Source organism: Pogona vitticeps, chromosome 6 (assembly GCF_051106095.1).
Source record: "Pogona vitticeps strain Pit_001003342236 chromosome 6, PviZW2.1, whole genome shotgun sequence".
NCBI classification, from domain to species: Eukaryota; Metazoa; Chordata; class Lepidosauria; order Squamata; family Agamidae; genus Pogona; species Pogona vitticeps.
The window spans coordinates 65,479,039-65,501,472 of NC_135788.1; the positions used below are offsets into that span (position 1 = coordinate 65,479,039).

General features: G+C 41.8%; 1 protein-coding gene and 1 non-coding gene across 7 annotated transcripts in view; both read left to right on the forward strand.

Moving 5' to 3' along the window:
• Positions 1-3,997: 3,997 nt before the first annotated feature.
• The window catches only part of AMPH (amphiphysin), a 199,937-nt gene continuing 181,500 nt past the window's right edge, over positions 3,998-22,434 (forward strand). For 5 of the 6 annotated variants that reach the window (XM_073003769.2, XM_073003771.2, XM_073003772.2 and 2 more), the window contains exon 1: positions 4,002-4,287. In XM_073003769.2, the coding sequence (XP_072859870.2) occupies positions 4,219-4,287 (69 nt within the window). In that variant the 5' untranslated portion in view covers positions 4,002-4,218. Of the gene's footprint in view, positions 4,288-22,434 lie in introns of all 6 variants that reach the window. The other variant, XM_073003773.2, reaches the window with a different exon arrangement.
• On the forward strand, positions 12,890-13,053 carry LOC140701483 (U1 spliceosomal RNA). The gene has a single exon (XR_012080414.2). It is a non-coding gene; the product is annotated as a U1 spliceosomal RNA (small nuclear RNA).

Sequence of the window (22,434 nt, forward strand, 5' to 3'; positions counted from 1 at the left end):
GCGTGGGTAAACAAGTTTCCCTCACAGAATCCCAGAGGATAAAAAGGTTAAATTTGTTCTAATTTTTCATGTTTTGCCATGTCATAGCTTTAGAATGATATAAATGAACAGCTTTTTTGCTCATTTTGGTATTATGTAGAACATCTCTCAGGACTAATAAATGTTTTGCTGTGTCAAATTCCATCCACAATGAAAACTAAACATTTTAAGATTATAATATTCTCATGTATCAATTTAAGCACTGAGTCAGCCCAAGAGGGAAACTCCTATGGGTATATCAGACTACAGAATAAAAGTTCTGATTTGATGTTTGGACTGTGTTATAGTTAACCAACCTTATAAGACAAACATTGCTTATGTCTAATTTAAGATTTATTAAATTATTGTCTGACAGGGCCCTTTGAAAATGTGAAGCATCAGCCTCATTCAATACTGTTCTGACTACAGTTTCTTTGCATTGACACTTTGAAAAATTTATCCTATCCATCTGTTCAAGTTGCATCACTTTAACTAGATCACTGTGCATCATTTGATACTCACGCTAACCTCTTTTGCTTCCTCTACCCTTTAGGTTTTGACTTAATTCCAGGATTAAAACAGAACAAAACAAAATGCAACAATATGCACTTATCCTTGGAAATAAAAATTATGAATTTCAACAGGTCTTACTCCCAGGCAGCTGGGAATAGGCTAGAGCAGGGAGTGGTGAACCTTTGGCACTCCAAATGTTTTAGACTACAACTCTCAAAATCTCCAGCTTGTATTACCAGTGGGAATTGTTGTCAAAACATCTGAAGTGTTAAAGGTTTGCAAGACATGGGCTAGAGCCTTCACACCATTTCTCCTGTGTTAAGCATTATGAATCAGCACCTTGGACAGCTACATGATCCTTTGAAAAGTTTTCTCAGCTATCATAAACACCAGTCAAAACAAGGAAGAAGCCCACATTATTACCACCCTCTGTGCCTTTGTACTCACACAGAAGTATTTCACCTTTGACAATTAAACCTACCTCCAGACAGGTAGAACTGTGATGGGGACTTGCATCGTCCCACAATATGAAAACATATTCATGGCTGACCTGGAGCAATGTTTTCTTAACTGCTGCACTTAATAGCCACTCCTCTATTTGAGGTACATTGATGACATTTTTCTGATTCCCATTGAAATGAATCCCTAGAAAAATTCCACCAGAATTTCAGTAACTTTCATCTAAACACCAACCTTACACTGGAACAATCTACACAACAGGTGCAATTCTGGAACTACAACATGGACATCTTAGCACCACATTGTACCAAAAATCTACCAATCGATATACCTACTTGCACTTTTCCAGCTTCAATCCTGAAAACACAATAAAATCCATCATGTACAGCCAAGCCCGAAAATGCAATTTCATCTGCTCCGACTCACAGAATAGACTCCAAACTCAATGCATTCCTCAGATTACAATACCACTCCATATGATTAAGAAACAAATCAGCAAAGCAAGACGCATACCTGGAAGTAACTTACTGCCAGATAGAAACTTGGAACATAAAGAAGAGGACACCTTATGTTCATTCGTCTAACAGCTCTTTCTGCATTGTTTCAGGATTCATGTTTGTATGCTATGTTAAATGCATAGCATGTGGGTTAAAGCTGTAATTTTTCAGTCCCGTGTAAACCTGCATAGGCCTGATCCCTATTTTTCCACCATGTATGAGGATGAGTCTCAAACCTTCTCCTCACACCTCCTTCCCCAGGTTTTTTGTTTGTTTTGTTTTGGGGTTTGGGTTCTTTTTAGCTCTAAACATGAGGGCTGGAGTAGGGAAGGTAAACATGCTAAGAAAGAAGGAATGGCCATCTCCCTACTAGCTGGCTCAAGTTGGTTTACTCCTCCCCCACTTACTTATGAGCAATAGAGTAATAGAGATAGTAATTTTAAACTACATGTTGTATATTGCATAAAGAGTGTTGTTTAACACAATGTGTAACACAATTGTCCTACAGTTTGTTTCTCTTATAAAAAGCTACAAATGAGACTCCTCACCATGTGACCAGGAGGTTCTGCACTACATAGTACTTTTGTATCTTTTCTCTCTTTCAGTGAACTAAAGGGAACATAAATGGTTCTGGGCCACTCCTACCCCTGCTTTAAGTCTGGTGAACCTTTGACCCTTCAGATGTTTTGGCCTACAGCTCCCATCAGCTCTAACCCACTAACAGGAAGAGACTCTAGGAACAGGTCAAAACATCTGAAAAGTCAAATGTTTCTTACCTTTGGACTGAGGCAAATCCATACCTTTCACAACTCAACAAATCTCACAGTTAATCAGGGATGTGACCCCCAGATCCCTCTAGCCAATTCCAACATGTTAGCCACTGCACCATCCTTTGCCAACTATTCTGTGATTATCAAGCATATCAGGCAATTATCAAATTATCCTGACACCGGATATTATGCTATGTATTTGCCTTTAGAAAGAGGCACCTACATATATCTCTACAAGTACTTGCATTTTTGGACTCTCTTTGGGAGCTTGGCTGTGGGAGGTATCTTGATGAACTCTTGTGCTTCAAACATAGTCATGATCTATAGAGTTCCTGGAATTCCATACTGCTTATTCCTCAAAGAAAATCCAAGGAAAGATCTTCAGTACACAATAGGCACCTCCACTCTTTTAGTCCAAACTCCCTGACTTCAAACTCTCTCACCTCAGCTTGTATTTAGCCATGACTACACTATACAAGACTGATAAGTGGATAAGACTATGTGAGAGACATGTAGAGTCCTTCTTTTCCCCTAGTCTTTTTTTTTTCACTGAGTAAATGTATGTAGAAGAAGCCCATAAAGCACCTATGGGAATTTATTGTGTGTTAATGCTTGGCATATAATGGAAGCAAATTGTTTATGATGTGTTGATACAAGCATGCATCATAGATTGATTGGATACTATCAGTGCAGATGATACCATCTGACTTAAATTAAAATTAAACTTTAATCCAGGATATTTGAAGGACAACACATAACATAAATTATTCTAGATTAATGCAATTTGACTAGAACTCTCATTTTAAATGGTTAGTACGGTATCTATTTATTTTTATCTTAATGCTCAAAGTGCATATGCATATCAAATTGCACTGCTGATCTCAGCAGAGAAGAGGAGGAATCCCGGAGATCCCAAGAATAGTTCTGCCCAGCATTGATCTGGAGAACAGGACCTCCCTCCAGAAGGCAGAAGTTGATTGTCCTTGCTGTAAGCAGTGAAATAAATTTCTGGACTTGGTATGAATTCTCTCATTTTAAGTGGTCCCTTGATGCTTGGACTCGACAAACATTAGCATTTAAGTACATTGGTAATTATGAACATGGTAAAGGATCCCCTTGACAAATGTCCACTGGAGTCCAACTCTAGGGCGCGGTGCTCAGCCCCGTTTCGGAGCCATAGAGACAGCGTTTGTCCAAAGACAGTTTCCATGGTCATGTGGCCAGCGCTTAGACACGGAACGCTGTTACCTTTCCACCTTGATGGTACCTATTTATCTACTTGCATTTGCATGCTTTCGAGCTGCTAGGTTGGCAGGAATGATTAATATGGAGTATACAGTTAGCACAAGAATAAAAATATGAATAAGCTCAGGCTATACAGTACAGTATATGAAAACGATTATGTATGCGGTTAATGGGGGCTTCGTTTATTTATTCATTGTTTCAACTTGTATACCGCCCCATGGTGCACGCACTCTCTGGGAGGTTCACAACACGTTAAGTCACATATAACAAATGACATTAAGTCAAGGTATATTCACTTTTCACTATGATAAGACTTAGGAAATCAGTGCGATCCTAACCCAGTTTTCCGAAAAATAAGTTACTTTCCAGATAACATTCCTATAATTTTCTTCTTTTGAACGCGGTCTTCTGGAGCGTTTGGTCAAAATGCTCGAGGCCGAGCCACTCCTAGGTAAGCGTGCGCCAACCTTGACTGTCACGTGTGAACACGACTGAAGAGCCCGCCCTCCCGCTTCGCCCCATCTGTCCCTTGGCTGGCGCGCGCTGCTCTCTCCCGCTGTATCTTTAAGACCCCCCCCCCGCCTTCTTTCCATTGTCCCTCCCTTGCCTTCCTCCGAGTCGATCTCGCTCTTTCTGCTTCGCCCCCCCCCCCCCCCCCCCGCGCAACCGGGCTCGGTTGGATTTGCCTCCCCGGCAGGCTCCTCGAACTAGCCACCATGGCCGACATGAAAACAGGGATCTTCGCGAAAAATGTCCAAAAGCGACTGAACCGGGCGCAGGAAAAGGTAAGCGGGGGGGGGGGGGGCGGCTGGAGCCATCTGTGCGCCCGAAGACGCTTTTATCGGGGGGGGGGGAAGGAGGGCAGGTCGCGCGCGCGGGGGGGGGATGTTGGTTGCAGCAGTTTATAGCGGGATGCGGGGAAATGTTCTCTAGTGTTGCGGGCGGGGGGGGGGTAGGATGATGATGATGGGGGCCAACGCAGCGCGGATTCCGCTGGGCAGGGGTGGCTAGGAAAGGCGGGAATAGAGGCAGGCGGCCTGCCTACGCCGCACTAGGCGGCGGGTGAGGTGCGGCGGAGCCGGCCGCGGGAGCATCCAGGCGGCGGAAGGAAGGAAGGCGCACCGTCGCGGGGTTGCCAAGCCGCCTCTGGGGCAAGGTCGTGGCGTGGCGCCGGTGCTGCCGCTGCTCTCGCTCCGGGCCTCCCTCCCTCCGTTCTGCTGCAGCCATTGCGCCGGCGGACCCCCCTCCCCGTGCTCTCCAGTCCCTCGCTTTCCACCCCCCCCCCGGATCCCGGTTCCCTGAAGCGGATTCCCCCCCTGAAGAATTCCGCCCTCCCTTCCGCATACTGGCCTCCTTAGGGGGAGCGAAGAGGCGGGCTGGGGCGCTTCTGTTACCCTGCCTCCATTTCTAGTTACACTAAAACAACCCCGGCGAGGGGCAGAGGGTCCCAAGTCCCCGAGGGGTGGGGGGGAGCCGGCGCTTTCTCCTGTCGCCGGCGCCTCCAGAAGTAAGGCGTGTGTGTTGGGGGGGCGGAGGGCTGCAGCATCTCTCTCTGAGGCTCTCCCTCGCACCTGGGCTTCTCTCTGGGGACCGTTTCACGCGGTAAATGGATGCTCTCCTCGGAAGGTCAAGGAAATCCTTGGGGTGGAAGGACTGACTTGAGGGTTGGAAGTACCCGAAAAGGCCCACGTTTTACCTCGTTCCTCGTGGTGATCTGGTGTGTGTGTGTGTGTGTGTGTCTGCCTGCAGCGCGGCCTGACCGGAGCATAAATCCCTGCGAGTGCATTATTGAACGGGGGAAATGCTTCTCCAAGGAACGTTTGACAAATAAGTGCCTAATAATTATGGTAGTGGTTCTTCTTCTTCCTCTCTTTTTCTGCTGGCAAGCTGCCCTCATCTGTCCCTAATGTTATGTAATAATATCCCATGTCTAATTTAATCATCATTATCTCGAGATACTACCAGATGAAAGGATGCAGTGGCATGACTTAAGAGTCGGTCTGGTTCTTCTGTCAGTGGCTGTCTAGCTGTGTTGTGGTGGCACCACTGCCAAGAGCTCAGTTGCACACACGCACACGCACACGCACACACACACACACACACACACACACACACACACAGAGAGAGAGAGAGAGAGAGAGGTGTCTTCTTTGGGCACCCCTGGCCACAGACTGCGTTTTACAGTTCAGTCATTAGTTGAGGTTAGATCCTTATGAGGAAAGGATCTAACCTCAATGAATTGCTGGACTAGTTTGGTGGTATGTGCACATACCGAACTATACAGATAGACAGTGCCAGCCTGAGCATATGGAGGTCCCTTAGGCAAAGTTCCCTCAGTGAGCCACAGAATTAGAAAAGGTGGGATATGCAGTGGGAAAATTCTCCAGTGGTGATTCTGAGCTGTGTGTGCTAAGGGGACAGGGAAGCCAGTGCTATGGCTCCGGTGATCCTTTGCAAGTTCTTGGGCCCTCTGAAAACATGAGTTCATCACCCTCCAGAACAGGCTGAAAATGGTTGGTCAGCCAACAAGTTCAATTTCTACATTTCTCCCATCTCTGTTTGTAATGGCACTTACACTTGAGCGAAGCACGTTTGTAGTTCCTGCCAGGAGTTCAAAATAATTGCTTCCAAACCACCTCCAGTTGACTGTAATGATATTCACTGCTGTCAATAGGAGCTTTTGAGACCTGATCTGTTCTTTCATTAGGAGGAGAAAATGCCCAGAGGGTGGTCATCAAAAGTTCTTTGAGCTAGTGAGTTTGCATTCCCCATAGTCTCTCTCCCCTACCTCCCATAACGCTGGAGTAACCACTGAGGGAATGTAAGCTGCAGTGCCAAAGTCGGATTGCATGTATAGTTCTGATCTATTCAGGGAAAGAAAGATTTAATTCTCCCTCAACCCCACCTCCATGCTTGCACACTCTCCATGTTGTAAGAGGATTGTGTTTCTTTAAATATCCACCCAAATGCATCAGGAGCTAATGTGATCTTCTTCACTGTGTTCCTTTGGAGAACGAAGCAATCGATTGATAAGAATGGCCTTCTCTAAATCATATGGGCCACATTGTCCCCTCACAGAGTGTCTCCGTAGGAGCTTCTGTTAGCACAATCAATAGCTCAGTATTCAGAAATGCAATTCTATTCTTGATAGATTAAAAATGTTCAGTAAGACACTGGAGATCCATATTGTAAAACATCTTGACTAGAGACAGGGATGAATTGCCAAAATGGTGGTTCATCTTAGTTCTTGTTTCTTTAAAGCTGACGAACCATAAACCATAAATTTATGAATGTTTTATCAACAAACCACTAATTAGTTAGTCAGTTTGTCAGTGCTTGTCTTTTTTTTTTCAGACTACCGATGGTTGTCTAAAAACAAAACAAAACCGAGCCCCCCCCAGAGCCTGCCCTTGCTTCCTCCCCACTCCCCCTGTCACCTGCCTACCTTGTACTGCTGCTACCGCTGCCACCGCCACCATCTTTGCAGATGGCAGCAGCAGCTTCCCTTCCAGCAGCCTTGCCTTCTGCCTATGTGCCTGAGGAACAGCTGATCCGTGGAGGCATAGACAGAGAGGGAAGCTGCTATTCTGAAGCAACAAATAAAAAACTGGTAAATATTTGTAACTTCATATTTGTCAGGGGCTCTGGAATTGATGAATATGCAACAAATCAGCAATTTCCCATGAATAGCGCGATTAATTTTTATATTTGTCCCCATGTCTAGTCCTAATGATTTAGATGCTTATCTGCCAGTTGTCCACACAACAGCCAAGTAAATACAAGCAGTGATGGGATGATTCAAAATGGCAAGTCAGTTGGAATGGACAAGGCCACTCCAGGTGGCAAGTAAGGTTGTGAGACATGTGACCCTTCAGATGCTGTTGGACTTGTCAGCCCAAGCCAGCCGAGCTGTTGTTGAGGCATGATAAGTAGAGATGGGAATGAATCGCCATTTTGGCGTCTTGCTTCCCGATGGGTCAAAGTTGACAAAGCACGAATAACCTCCCCATGAACTGACGAAGCACGAATATATTCGTTGATTTGTGGGGGGGGGGTCTAAAAAAAAGCTGACCCCTCCACTCCCACAGCCTGACCCCCTGCCCTCTTCCCACTGTCACCTCCCTATCTTGGCTGCCGCAGTCTGCGCCACTGCTGTTGCCACCAAACATGCAGACCTGTGCCATGGTGGCCTCCGCAGTCACCATCCAGTACTGCTTGCTGCGATGGCCCCCACCACTATGGCCTGCCTTAAGGGAGTCTAGGCTGCCCTTTGCAAAGATGGCGGCTGCAACTTCCCTACCCTAAAAGAAGTTGCAGCTGCCATCTTTGCAAAGGGCAACCACTGTCCCTTATACTGTAGCAGGCCGTGGCTATGGAGGCCACCACAGCGGACGGTGATTGATGACAGTGGCAGTATATGACGATGGAGGTAGGTGGTGGTGGATTGCCACAGCGGCTAGGGTAGGGAGGGGAAGAGGGCGGGGGATAGGCTGTGGGGCTGTCTGTCTGTCTATTAGCCCACCTATCAGCTGCCCAGAGGCAGAATGGGAAAGCCATAGGAAGAGAGGGAAGGCTAGCCTCGTATCGGGGATGAATAAAAAATGGGTAAATATTCATCCCTTCATATTCGTTGGGGTCTCTGAGACAGACAAAAATGAAGGGGTGAATATTTAATGAATCAGATTTTTCACAAATATCATGATCTTTTTTATTCGTCCCCATGTCTAATTATAAGAGTTGTAACCCAGCAGTTAATTCATGCCCATTATGTAGGAAAATGACATTTTCAGTGCTCTTCCTTAATTAAAAGCACTCTTTCTTGTCTCAAAAAAGTAGGATCGTTTCCTAAGTTTGAATAAAATTCCTAGGTTCCTAGTAGCTGAACAGTGCATTTTGAGTCTCTAGAATATGATTGTTTAATTTAGTTCTCTGCTAATGGAGGGAGTTGGAGCTGAGCATTCTTTCCCACCTCCATAGCCCTCTTAGGGATGCTTAGATTGTTACTGAGTTGAGTGCTTTGAACCCTCAGTTGTAAGTTCCACAAATTGGAACTTGACCATTAGCAAATCCTTCATGTCAGCTATCCCATATTGTGTATTTATGTCATTTCTTGCACTTCAGTGCCTAAGTCAGCGATTCCAGTTGAAGAAAAAAGGACATGTGCTGCCTCCCATTTGGTTATTAAATTTATACTCTGCCTTTCCACGAAAAATAATTGTAAAGTTCACTAACAATAAAATACTAGAGATATGCATTTGGATTCAGAAAAGTTCGGATTTCATCAAGTAATGTCATATTCATGTAGTTCTGAATATACCAGAATCTGAATTTGATCGTTCTGAATATCTGTAATAATAATTCCTAAGATTTTGAGTCCTATTTACTCCTATAGAATAGAGAGCAAAAGACTAGGTTTCTGTTTGCTAGGGAAATAATTGAAAGTGAAATGTATTTCTCAAGATCCTAGAGTGATTTCTTAAGAAATGAAAATTAATGACTGTGGTGTTCGCCCTTGTGGCCCCTGCTTGTTTTTCCCTCACAAAGGCTCAGGTCACATTTTCTTCTCACTGTCACCAGTGGATTACCTCAATCCACAATATAAATGACATTTGTCTGAACACTTGACTTGTGAACCAAAACAGAACTTATTTATTGAAGTGATTTAATCATAACAGAAGTTCTTCAGATAAACATTGTACACAAGCAAATCATTAACAGTTCTCTCAGTACAGTGGGGTCTTGACTTGAGAACTTAATCCGTATTGGAAGGCGGTTCTCAAGTCAAAAAGTCTGTAGGGCAAGTCTCCATTGACCTACAGTGCATTGAAAACCGATTAATCCCGTAACAGGCCGTTTTTGTTCCATTTTGGTTTTTTTCTGGTCTGTAAGTCAATTCTCAGGCTGCAAGTCAAACCTAAATTTTGCGGCCAGAGAAGTCTGTAACTCAAAAAGTCTGTAAGTCAAGCCGTCTGTAAGTCAAGGGTCCACTGTACATACTTCTTTTCTCTTGCTATATCATTACCACATTCTCTACCTAATTTCCTAACCAGCTCTATCTCTCAGTATCTGTTCCCTCTCTCTGTGACTAACCAGCCCTATCTGCCTTCTTCTTCCGCCAGGCCTCATGTAGCTGCTGACTCCGCCTCTCCAGTCCTCCCATAGGTTCATGCAAATCAGCTCATGAATATGAATAGCATAAGTGACATGGGCAATCGTCACATTCCTCCCCACTAAGAAAAAGTTTGTTTCATGAGGGAAAACCTTACAGTTTACCCTTATGAACAACAGAACATACAGGGAACTTTACCTACAAAACATTATCATAATAATATGCTTACCAGCTATGTCCTAAATCATATACCATATTTCAACCTATAACACATTATATTTATCATATACTTATACATACCTTATACTAGTTTTCTCTCTCTTACTATATTTACTAGATCAAAATTACTACTTTAAACATTAAAAACAATCAATACAATTATAGACATTTGCCTTACTCGCATTAAGACAAATTAAATTACGTCTACCTTAATAATTCTACTCACCATTATTATTTCCCATTTCTGTACACCTCTTAGTTCATCAGCATTCAATGAGACATTTCATTTTAATTGCATTTCATAAATAGTGCACAAACAGAACATTGAATACAACTTTACAGTCTTTTATCCACCCATTAGTTATTTGGCCTTTGAGACCAGGCGTCAGCAACCATATTCTGAGTCCTTTTTATGCTGCGGATCTCAAAGTCAAAGTCTTGCAGGTTCAGTGTCCATCCTGCAATCTTGCAAGTTAGTGTATTTCATAGTTTGTAGCCACACCAGAGGGAAAGAGTCAGTGGAAAGGATGCACCTCCTCCCCCAAACGTAAGGCTTCCGTCTTTGCAGTGTTCAAACGGTCGATAGGCACACCCTCTCGATAGCAGACCAATGTCTCTCACCAGGTTCCAATCTCTTGTTGATCCGAGTCACTGGGTGCAGATTCCCGCTGTCATCTGCTTGGCACAGCATGGCTCCCAGACCCACACTTGACAGATCAGGGTACACAGTGAACTCCTGGTCTAAGTCCGGTGCAATAACGCCAGATTTTGAAGTCCATGCTCTCTTTTGATGATTGACGGTCATTGGGCACTCTGACGTCCACTGGATGTCCTCGGCTCGCCTCTTCTGGGTTAAGCCTGTTCTGTTACTGAATAGTGGCTTAATTTTCTCAGCTGTCAGAAGGTTAGGCAATTTCTTCCACTTCTCTAGCACAGCTACGACTGTGTTCTTCCTTGAGATCTTATTGCTTATGCCTTCCTTCTCACCAACAGATTCACCCACAGGTACATTTATTGCGATGTTCTCCATATGTGGGGGACCATTATCATGGGTCACCTCCAAATTCACAAGTATGTTTCTTTTAAGTGTAATCTCAAGTGCTTGGTTTATTTTAGATCCATTGAGATTTGGGGAATTTTAAGAAAATGAACTTCCAAAGACTTTTTAGACTCCTGGACAAGTCTACACAAAACTCACTCAAATCATCTACACAGGGAGACCACAAGCATGACATACATCAGCCTGATCAGGTTTGTTCTGTATGATCCAATAATCTGGGACCAGTTGTGTCCACAAACATGCCAAGTAAATCAATAAACAAGGAAGAGGTTGCGCAAGATTCACGGCAGCAAATCCCCCATGAGAAACCAAGTTTAGCAGCTGAGAGGTCCCATTCTAACCAAGAGGGAAGCAAACTAACAGCACCACCACAATGGGAAATGATTCTTAATTGGGAAAAGCTGGCTATTTAAACTCTTTCAAAGCCCAAAGGTAGACTCTCCCAGCTTAAAAGTAAAATCCATCTTTTGCAGCAGCTACATCCAGTTGTCCCAGAGATCACCATAAAAGATATAATACACATAGAATATTTGTCTGCAGACTATTTCAACACACGTGCAGTGGTGACATTTAGGAACTGTCAGATCATGTGGGCTGTATATGGTCATAAGAATGAACTCCTGAGGGCAGCTTTGGTTGTCATGAGATTCTTTGAGAACATCACACAGACATGCCTCTTATAAAAAGATTCAAAAATCCAATCAAAATGTACTGCTGTCTGATTCAAAAATTCAATCAAAATGTACTGCTGTCTGATTCAAAAATTCAATTAAAATGTACAGTCATATTAATTTTGAAGATGGTCAGTTCCCTGAACATGGCATGTATCAACGTGGGAAACAGCAATCAGCATATCCATCAAAAGACACAGATATATTTCAGATACCAAAAGAGAAGGAATTGCTAAAATCCTGTACGGCATTATCTTATCAGACTCAGGATAAAATAATCAATAAAATATCGGTTTTGAAAGATACCCTCATTCACCTCCAAGATTCTGATAATGACATGGCAATGACGGATGGATTTTTGCAAGGTAGAAACATTCAAGGAATAGCAGAGAAGCAGAAAAAGGAGAAGATCTGCCCCCTTTTAAATAGAGGAAATAGTTCAGACTACAACCATTCACCTTCTAAGAATTGCCAGTCCAACACAACTATCAAACAACCCACTATGGATGTTTCACCAAGTGCTGTATATTCAGATGATCTTAACCAAGTTCAACAAACCAGCAAATACCGTGCATCTGCAAGCATGTTACTTAAACCACAACAGGATTTAATTTTGCAAGAATGCCCAGACCTAACCAGTTGGGACAAAATAATACCTACTGACAAAGCCACGGCCAAAGCTAGCTCTTCCAGTCTCTCACAATGGGAAGCGACTGAGATCATCCATGTACCTGTGCTTGAGTATATATTCAACAGTAATTTAGAAGCACCCCATGAGAGTTTAATGGCATCTTCAACAGTATCTAACACACTTGGACCAACCTGCATTATTTCAAGACCAAAGCTGGTCAGGACTTTAAAACTATTAAAACAAATAATGATACAGAAAAGGCTTTATTATCCTTTATTTATATTGGGAAAAACCACAGCTGTTTGGGCTTTAGTTTGCAAATCTTTAGATTGCAAAGAATAAAGCTGCCATCTGTAGAGAGTTGCTGTAGCCTCCAGCTGTCTTCTCCGTAGAAGGTGAACAGAAAGAGACTCCTTCCTGCTTTGCTTCTCCAATAGAGAAGCCATCTGGGTGATGTAAGCAGGCAGATGCAGTCAGGGATTCTAATGCCTGCGCACTGGAGGATTGTGGGAGGAACACCCGGCCCCTAATGGGGGTCCCGTAGGGCACCCCAAAACACTGAGGAGCTCTCTTGGCCTCTGGTGGGACTGGGGCTGTGCAGCCCTGTTCTGAGCAGGAGGTGCAGCTGAGGGGGTCACCATGCCTTGGGGGGGGCAGGGCACAGAAGGGGCAGGAGGTGCAGGGGCCACTCCAACTCATACTTACCTGGCAGGGGAGTTACCATGATCATGAAAGTGGTTTTCTCAGGTTGAGGCTCACCCATTGCACTTTGGGTATGCTGATCCCTATGATTTCCCCAAATGTGGGAAACTTGACTGCATAATTTGTGATAGTGGGGGACTGTGTTTGTGCTTTCCCATGGTCTTTCTAGAATCAATTTGATCTCTTTCCCCCTCACCAGGACCCACTGCAGAGGCAGCGAGTCCTGGTGATGTCTTAGATTGCATTCCCCTCTGTAACGTTCTCCATTTATTAGATCTATGGTTCTTGTTGTATTATGTAATGGTTAATGAATATTCATATTGCGGAGAGGCGGAGCCAAGAGAGATGCTATAAGAGGCAGAGGCAGAAGTCAGATTAAGGGAGATTGAGTCAGTTAGAGAAATGTAAGAGTCAGGCAGGAGAGAAAAGCCAGACAGAGTGATAGAGTGTGTAGTTTGGGGAATTTAGGTGTGATTAGCTACTGAAGATATTTATGAATCTCTGTAATCAATAAACCAAAGTTTTATTTAAAAGAACTTGAAGTGTGGACCTGAATCTTTCTGAAGTAAATGGTGATTTAGAGATCACCTGGTGGCAGCAAGTGTAAAAGAAGAGAGTCTTTGCCTTTGGGTGCTCTGAGGTTAAGCAAAAGGGGCACGAGGGTGGACATCACCTCTTTTTCTCCCCAGCAGCAAAAGAAAAGGGCAAAAGGAGTCACCGTGATCAGGAGCCAGGGGACTGCTTTGAGTCCTTTTGCCCTCTTCCTTTGCAGCTGGGGAGAAAAAGAGGGGGAATGCCATCCAAGACTGAGACCCACTGCATTTCCAAAGGCAGTGCAGGTGAGGGGATAGCTTTTCCCCATGCTGCTTTTGCAAAGGTGGTCTCGGTGACTTGGATCCGGCATTCCCCTTCTTTCTCAACCCAGCAGCATGGGAAGAGAGTTTTTGGTTCAGAATATTTTTTCTGTTTTCCTCCCCTAAAAATTATGTGTGTCTTATAGTCAGGTGCATCTTACAGAGTGAAAAAATATGGTAGATAAATTTTCAGTGAGTCTTAATAATTACTTAATAATTTGTAATAATTTTCATTTTCCAGTAATTTCTGCTTCCCATTTATGTGACTTTTTGCTGACTTGCAAACACGTATTACCATACCATGCCATCTTACCATGCTTACTATGAAAACTTAGATAAATTTTTAGTAACTCTTATAGGTTAGTTTGTATAGCATTACTTGTTACAATACAGGAAAACAGCAACTGAAACAACAACAATAAATGTAAAAATATTACAGGTGAATCCAGATAAAATTGGTTGCACTTAATTCCCATTGATATCTTCAGATCTTAAATCACAAACTGACTTGCTCCATTTATTTCAATATTTAGATTTCAAGAAACACTTTAGTTATAGTTAATTTCAGTAGGCCTAGTATCAACATTTCAATGAACAACAGCAACAAAAAACACCACAAAACCCTAAACTAATGGCTTCAAAAACAATTATAGTTGGTATAATATCAACATTTCAATAAATAAAACATTCAAAAATCCTAAAATAGTGGCAGCAGGAAAAAAAAAACCCTCCTGAAGTACTTTTAAAATATAGATCAAAATCTTCAAAAGTTTTGAAAGTTCTAGCAATTCTAGAACTGATAGTTAGAGCTGATTAATATCAAACATTGCTTGAACGGCCTGATAACTTGAAAACAGCACCAGATAACCCAGTAATGAGATTCCCAAAATCCAGTAACTGTGGCCATTGCATTTCACGCTTATGTTACCTTTTCTGTCTTGTATCATGGCAGCATCTTCTCCTTCCCCTTGGGTCATTTTAACAGCATATTGCTACTAGAGGCTGAACTCGGGCAAGATGGAGATTCTGTGGGTGGGTGCCCCTAGTGTTTGTGGCTTGGGTGCCTCCTTTAGGGGGGCTGCTGTCTCCACTAAGGATGAGTTTCACAGCTTGGGTATACTACTGGACCCAGTGCTGTCAATAGAGCCTCAGTAGCTTCTGTGGTCCACTCCACCTACTTCCAGCTAAGGCAGATTGCCCAGCTCACTGTAATGCTCTCTAAATGGGGTTGCCCATAACGCTGTTACAGAACCTTGAGCAGGTCCAGGGCACAGTAGCCAAATTAAACAGTGGTGTTAAGAAACATCAACACATTTCTCCCATCCTGGCTGCCCTGCTCTGGTTACCTGTCAGTTTCCATTCCAGCTTCATGGTGTTAACGTATAAAGCTATAAACGGTTTAGGACCTCAGTACCTGACAGAACGCCTCCTCCCAATGAGATCTGCCCATTCCATGCGATCTTCCCAGGCTGGGTGGTTGAGAGTATTGAACCTGAAAGAGGCCCGGAAAGAGAGAACCAGAAATCGGGCCTTCTCGGTGGTGGTTCCTCAGTTTTGGAACAACTGCCCACCTCATATAGTACACAAAATGTTGCATTGTGAGTAGATTCAGTAGAATCAATATTCTAATCATTTGGCTGAGCTTTATCCTGCCTCTTTATAATGGGCAGTTTATCATCTGTACAATCCCAAAAGGTAGTAGATTATCTTCTTTCAGTTTTATTAATATCTACCCCCAAAGAGTTCAGAAAGCTATGTTTATGCTGCTGTAGTATGAAATCAAGCACAACCCTACAGTATTGCAAAGCACAGTGGTAGCCGGTCTAGATATAAGGCACATCAAATCTAACTTTACCTCCCTACTTCCCCAGCCCTATTCTTGAGTAGAATTCATAATGTGAGATTTTGTGTCCTTAATCCAGTGCACATCAAATTGAGAGCAGTTATCATCAGCAGAGTGGGAGTTCATGAACTGTTCATATTGTGCTGAATCATGTAGGTGGAGTGTGAGATTCTTGCCACAGAGATGTTGATCCACACCCCAAAAGTAACATGCAGCTCTGTTTTCCTGATAAAACAAAGGAGGGGAAAAATCAGATGATTGTGATAGGTTCCAAAAATGTCAATTACTGAAACTCACGGATGTGAGTAGGGTTGTTAATGATCAAAAACATGGCATGTTTCAGTTGTTGTGCACTTCAGTAAACCTAAACACTTGTGTTTTACAGCTGGAACTATGTTTTACATCTGGTTAGCTCAGAAGACAGAGTGGTCATTTGTTTAACTAGAAGTTCTTTTTTTATGGTATTTTTTCCCAATTGGCCTCTTATCCTAATGTTTTCTCTCCTTTGATTTTGTGTTCAGCTCAAACATAGAACTGAAAATGGCAGACTTCATATAAAATAAGGCATTGGATACAGATGCAGGTAGAAGGGATACTCCTTTTCACTGCTTCTGCAAGGATCTGTTGAACAAGTAACTAGACAGTTTTCAAGGAAGAGTCCAGTAATATGTCCTTGCAGAAGCCAGAAAACTGTCTCGCTACTCACATAGTGTGCCATTATGTGAGCACAAGGAATGAACAGGATACTGCTTGATATGTATATGCGTGTTTTCATGATTAGAGATGTGCATTGGCTTCAGAAAAAATGACAAAACAGAGATACCTGTACATTACTGGAGTGTATACAGGGTGTTTCAGGAAGCCTTCAGCACACTTAGTTTGGACATCCATATAGATCACTGGAAATTGCTGTTGTTTTGGCATTAGAATAGTGAAATACTTGGCATCTTTCGCTATAACAAAAACAGAAACAGCTGACCTCCCAGTGAAAGCCAAAATCTCTCCTGGAAGTGCAAACTATCTCTTTTTGCTCTTTTTTCAACTTTGTTTTAATTTGTGATGCCTGCTATTGTCCTTTATTTGCAGAACAGTCCCCCCCACCTCTTGTTGTCGATGACTGTGTATGTTCCACAGTGGATGGCTGCCAAATAGGCAGCACTATGATTTGTACAAAGCAGTGAGTGGGTACATTTGGACAAGCTAAGTTGCTGTCCAGGGTACTAAGGGAATGTCTTCCACTCACCCCCATGGTATGTTTTCCATATGTGTTGTCACCTCAGGGAAAGACAGAAGAAAGGAAACTGGAAGGAGCTTTGGCTATAATCTGAAGGACCACCTCATTTCCAGTGTTGGTGGCACATTGTAGCATCATTCATCCCAAGTCATAACCCTTTATTTTCTACATTTCCCCCTCCTGATCCAGAAATCTACACATACATATAAATATATGCAGAAATCTCAGAGCAAAGAAGTTCAGGTCACTTTTAAATTAATTTGAGATGTGTCATTCCCAGACTGTGTAGTACAGTACATGCTTGGATACAAATTGGATTGGATAGTTGTGGCGATCTCCTCTGAAGCCCCTATCCCCTCAGGTCTTCACGAGGTTCTCGCCCTTCTTTGCTGCCACCAGGCATTGCTGCCTCAATACCATTCACTCAAAGAAACATGTGTCCTTTTAAAACTTAACTCATTTATTAGATCAGGGAAGTTAACATATGATTAATATTCAATAGGTAAATCACAGGTTGCTAATCACTTGTATCTAAGTCAATTCTACTTTAACTTTAAAGCTCTGTTAACTCTCTATTCCATTCAGCTTTCTTACAGATCTCTAACTCTCTACCAGTTCACTTTTTAAGTTTCACACTGTCTCTCACTACCAGAATCTCTCTCAGACTGCATCCACCAGCCTTTATATCCAGCCCCCTCCCCCCTTGGCTCCACCTTCCGTCTTCTCATTGGCTCCTTCTCCACTGTTCAGCTGAGACAGACAGGTGTATGCAGTGAATGTGTATATAATTCATTTGAGATTTAATAAGTAAGATATGAACTCTGTTTCTTTTTAGTATTTAGAGAAAGCTATATGGTAGACTGGAAGAGATGGGATATTGTTTTACCTTTTATTGATTCATTACATTAAAAATGAATAAAAACATTTTCTGCCAAAAGTGGAACAATTTCTTAAACATTGTATCATTTAAGAGTTAGGTCATAGCTTAAAACAAGATTCCTAATGCATGTCAAATCCTTTGACAAGGATATATGATCCATTCCTTCAGTAAAGATTATGTTGATCAGTAGGTGGTCCCCATCACAGAAAATCTGTACAGTACGGAGGTGCAAGCTTCCATCCACACCACTTGACAGAAGATGAGTCCTCTTCTCTTATGTCAAAGTAGCTGGCTAGAATTGTTCATAAGCATTTGATTCTCCTTCCCACTAGTATGTAAGTTTGCACCACAGACTATTTGATTTTCTGATGGTCTAATTTGAATGTGGTGTCAAACCATAGTTTATCATTATGAGATCAAGCATAAGCAAGCCTCAGACTTTAAATCTTTCCTCCCTCCTCTCCAACATAACCCCCAAAACATCAGTTTTTGATTAATATCAGCTTGCTATACTACTAATACTCAACAAATAAGTGTTCATTTTAACTGTGGTTTGTCAAAACAAGCCAACTTCAATCCATAGTTCAGACAGATGACTTCATAGTTTGGATGTACCATTGAGCTGTGGCTATAACTGATATGGGAAGCAAAACCTTGTCTGGGGGAGAAGAGAAGAAGTATGTGTGGCGTAAGGCTTTATGTAACTGATCTTTGTGATGCTGAAACATGGCTCAGCATAATGAGCGGAGCACCTCAGTGTGAGAAGTCATTATATGGCATGGTTCTATGTTTTCAAATTGGTTGAAATTTCTTTGGAATCCTGCTTTGGGTTTCTCATAACTTAGTTTATATATTCTTTGTTAATGGCTAATATGCATTATTGTGAGAAAATTCATTTTTCCTCAGTGGCAACCAGTTCTGTTTCCAATGAGTGTGAAGGTTTTGGAATGATGTTGTGTAATTATCCATGGAAAATGATTGCTGTGATCTCTTTATTTTAGACTCTTGGAAATTAATGATTGCCTCTGCAAAGAAAAGAAGTTATAATTACCTAGCACCCAAATACAAGATCCATATTAGTTGTTAGAAAAAAGAATGAAGTGTTAGCAGTCAAATATTCAGTAAAATCAGTTGAATATTTAATAAACATTGTAAGCTTCTAAATTAAAATTCCATGGTGTGTTAAATTTTTTTACCTGTTTATACTCTAGATTGCATAGTATGGTTCTATGATGTTACAGTTATAATATTTTTGAATCATTTGTATATTGCCTCTTCCACCAACAAAATCAGGTTGTATGTTACTTTTAGTCTCAATATGATCCTGTGAGGCTGAGTGGGCGAGACTTACATGCAGCCACTCCGGCTGCAGTTCTGTTTCATTTTACCTCACTAAACAAGCCTCACTGAAATAAGGAGGACTTGACTTCTGAATGAACATGTATAGGCTTGTGGTACAAATAAGGTCTGTTGATGTAAGTAGAGACCTGGATGCTGATCTTTCTAGGTATGTCAGCACTTTTTTAAAACCTGTAATTAAATTGCATGTCTGAAGATATGCATAAACAACTTTAAAATGTATATAAAAGGAGGGCAGGAGCAGGACATCCTGTGACATTGTGCCCAGTCTCCAGCATGCCCCCTGAGGCAATGTGCATGCTTGCCCATAATGGATTAAACACAAAGAAAAATGTGCTGCAACTTGGGCATGTGTTATAAGTGATCTTGTGCCTAATTGCAGTTAATCTGCAGTGAATGTATTTTCTCAGGATTGTTGTGAAGTGTAGTTCCAGCCTCAGGTAGGAAGTGACATGCCACAGCAGCAGCTCTACAGTCAGCCCTAGATAGGAAATAGCAGGAAGCAGCTGGGCAGCACCTATTTGTCCACCAAAACAAACAAACAAACAAACAAAAACATAAAACATAAAACAAACATATGTGTTGTCATCCTGGCTGTGACCAGGATGATGGTGAAAAAGTGCAGGAGGGAGCCACAGCGACCATATACTTGTTGTGCTGACAGGCCAGCTGTATCACATAGAGCTCTTTCTGCATGCAGCAGCGGTAGTGGCCGGAGCAGAAAACCCTCTTGTACCCAAGTGCTACTTTCAGAAGCCTGCTATGCCTCTTTCCAGACTCCGTTTAATGCTGAGCTGCAAGGCATACTTGAGCGAAGTGGCACGGGAGGGATGTTTGGAAAATAGCTTCCACTGGCAATTTTCTAAAATACCCTTCCCACAATGTTTAGCTTAAAGACCACTCATAGCGAGTATTAAAGTGAGGGAGGGAAGGTGGCTTTTGAAGATAGTACGGGTTACCCTTCTACTGCCATCACTGCCTCTTCGTTCTTCTTTGAGCTGAAGAGCCAATGGCCACTGCCACCAAAACCATGCCAGAAATGCAGCGTTTGAGATCTTAAAGCAGCTCTCCAGTGCAGCAGTGGCTCTACCAGGAAGGGAAATGGGCAATTCTGAATTTGCCACCTCCTAGTGCCCAGTCTTCTGAGGAGACTGCCTCGGTCAGGCTAATGGAAGGGCTGCCCTTGCATTTGGGTCCAAATTACTTGAAAGACCACATCTCCTTTTATGAATCTGCTTGGATTTCAAAATTATTAGGGGAGGGAGGCCTTTCTCTCAAGCCTATTACCCTCAAAAGTGCATTTGGTGAGGATGTGAGAAGAGGATTTCTCTGGTGCTGCTCCTGTGCTGTGGAACTCTCTCCCGTGGGAGTTAAGGCTGGCTTCCTCATTGCTCTTTCCACAGACTTTTCTTTTCAGGCAGGTTTTTTTTTCTCTCAGTAATTTGGGTGCCTAAGAGGGAGCACTGTTGTTTATGCCTTTGTTTGTATGTTTTTCCTCCCCTTCCTGTTTTTATACTGTTTTTTTTTAGCATTGTAAGCAACCTTGGGTCCTCTTAAGGGGAAAAAAGTGTATAAATATGTTAAACTATTATAATAATATTCAAAAATATAAAATAGTGAAAAATAAGCAAAATCATAAAAACGTATTATATAACAGATACAAGTTTTGATAAAAAAACATAAATCTCAGTTAAATATTGGTATAATGTGCAATATTGTCACTTTTTGAAGCTCTAGTGGAGTTATTTCAGATATCTGCAGTTGGTTATAATATTTTACAAAATTCTGCAGCAGTGTTCCCAATGCCCCAATGACTGTGGGAACTACTGAAATGTGTTTCATCAACAAGTGAGTTACTTCTATTGTCAAGTTTCTGCATTTTGTTAATTTTTCCAGTTCTTTATCTTCAACTATGGCATCCTCTGGAATTGCAGTATCAATTTCCAGACATTTTTTCTTTCCATTACTCTTTGGCTGGTGTACTATGCTGAAGAAGTCTTCCATTTGAATTTGAAAGTCTCATAAGATGTTGACTTGGTCATTTTCTGACACCTTCTCTGCCTGTCCCCACATATTCTTGGGTGCTAGCAAATTATATTTTTATGTAGTGGCCAGTGTATTAATTTTGCTGCTCTGTTGTGCCTTGTTTTGTTTGTTGTGCCGTGTTTGTAAAACCTTTGAACATCCACAAGTGAGATGGGATATAGTTTTGTCTTTTTCTTGGCAGAATCGACATTTGCTTTTTGCATTAATTCCTTGAATTTTAGCTTTCATAAAATTCCTTTTTGAATGGTTTGTCTTGTGCAGCAAAGATCAAGCCTTTGATTTGTTTCTTGATGGTCCCCAGTTTTAGTCATGCCCATATTAAATTATTATCATATTTTCCATTAATTTTTCTCAGATGTTGTCCATGCAGTGGTTTGTTTTTCCAGCTGTTTGGTTTATCTTAAATTATTGTCATTATCATTAAAACAAGGTTTTGTTTAATTTTAAAGTGTTTTGGGCTTTATTTGTCATCCATACAGTTTGTGAATGAAGAAGATTAGAAGCCAAAAATAAATATTTCAGTATAACACAAGATTGGGCAAAGCATGAACTGTAGGTTGCATGTAGTCCACAGGGGCCCTAATTCAGGCCCTAGCCCACGGAATATTATTATTATTAAAAAATACCAGGCATAGCCAATCTAAATTATAAAAAACATTGATTGGTGTTATATAACAGATACAGGTTTTAACCAAAAATTAAATATCTGTTAAATATCAACATATTATATATGCTGTTCCTAATAGTGCTGTTTTTGTAGCTCTGATGGTCTGCAACTACTTACAATACTGTGTGAAATGTAATGATATTGTTCTCAAAGCCCCAATGACAATGGGGACCACTAAGGTATGTTTCACCTGCAAGCCAGATATTTCAGTTGCCAGGTCTCCATATTTTGTTAGTTTTTCCAATTCCTTATCTTCAACTCTGGCATCCCCCAGAATTGCAATGTCAGTTATCCAAACATTTTTTTTATAATAATAATAATAATAATAATAATAATAATAATAATAATAATAATAATAATAATAATATAATTTATTGTCATTGTAAGTATATACACAGTATATCATACAACGAAATTCACAGACACCCAGAGACCAGACACATGCACACACATAACATTCCCCAAACACTCCCCACCCACTAGAAATCCCCCACTAACAATACAAACATCTACACCTCAGGCCAAGTAACACAGTCCAACTGATTATTCACTACTGGTGGTCTTTAAGCTCATTATTAATTGCAATTATAGCTCTAGGATAAAAACTATTGAGAAAACGTGTGGTCCGAGTCTTAATTGTTCTATATCTTCTGCCAG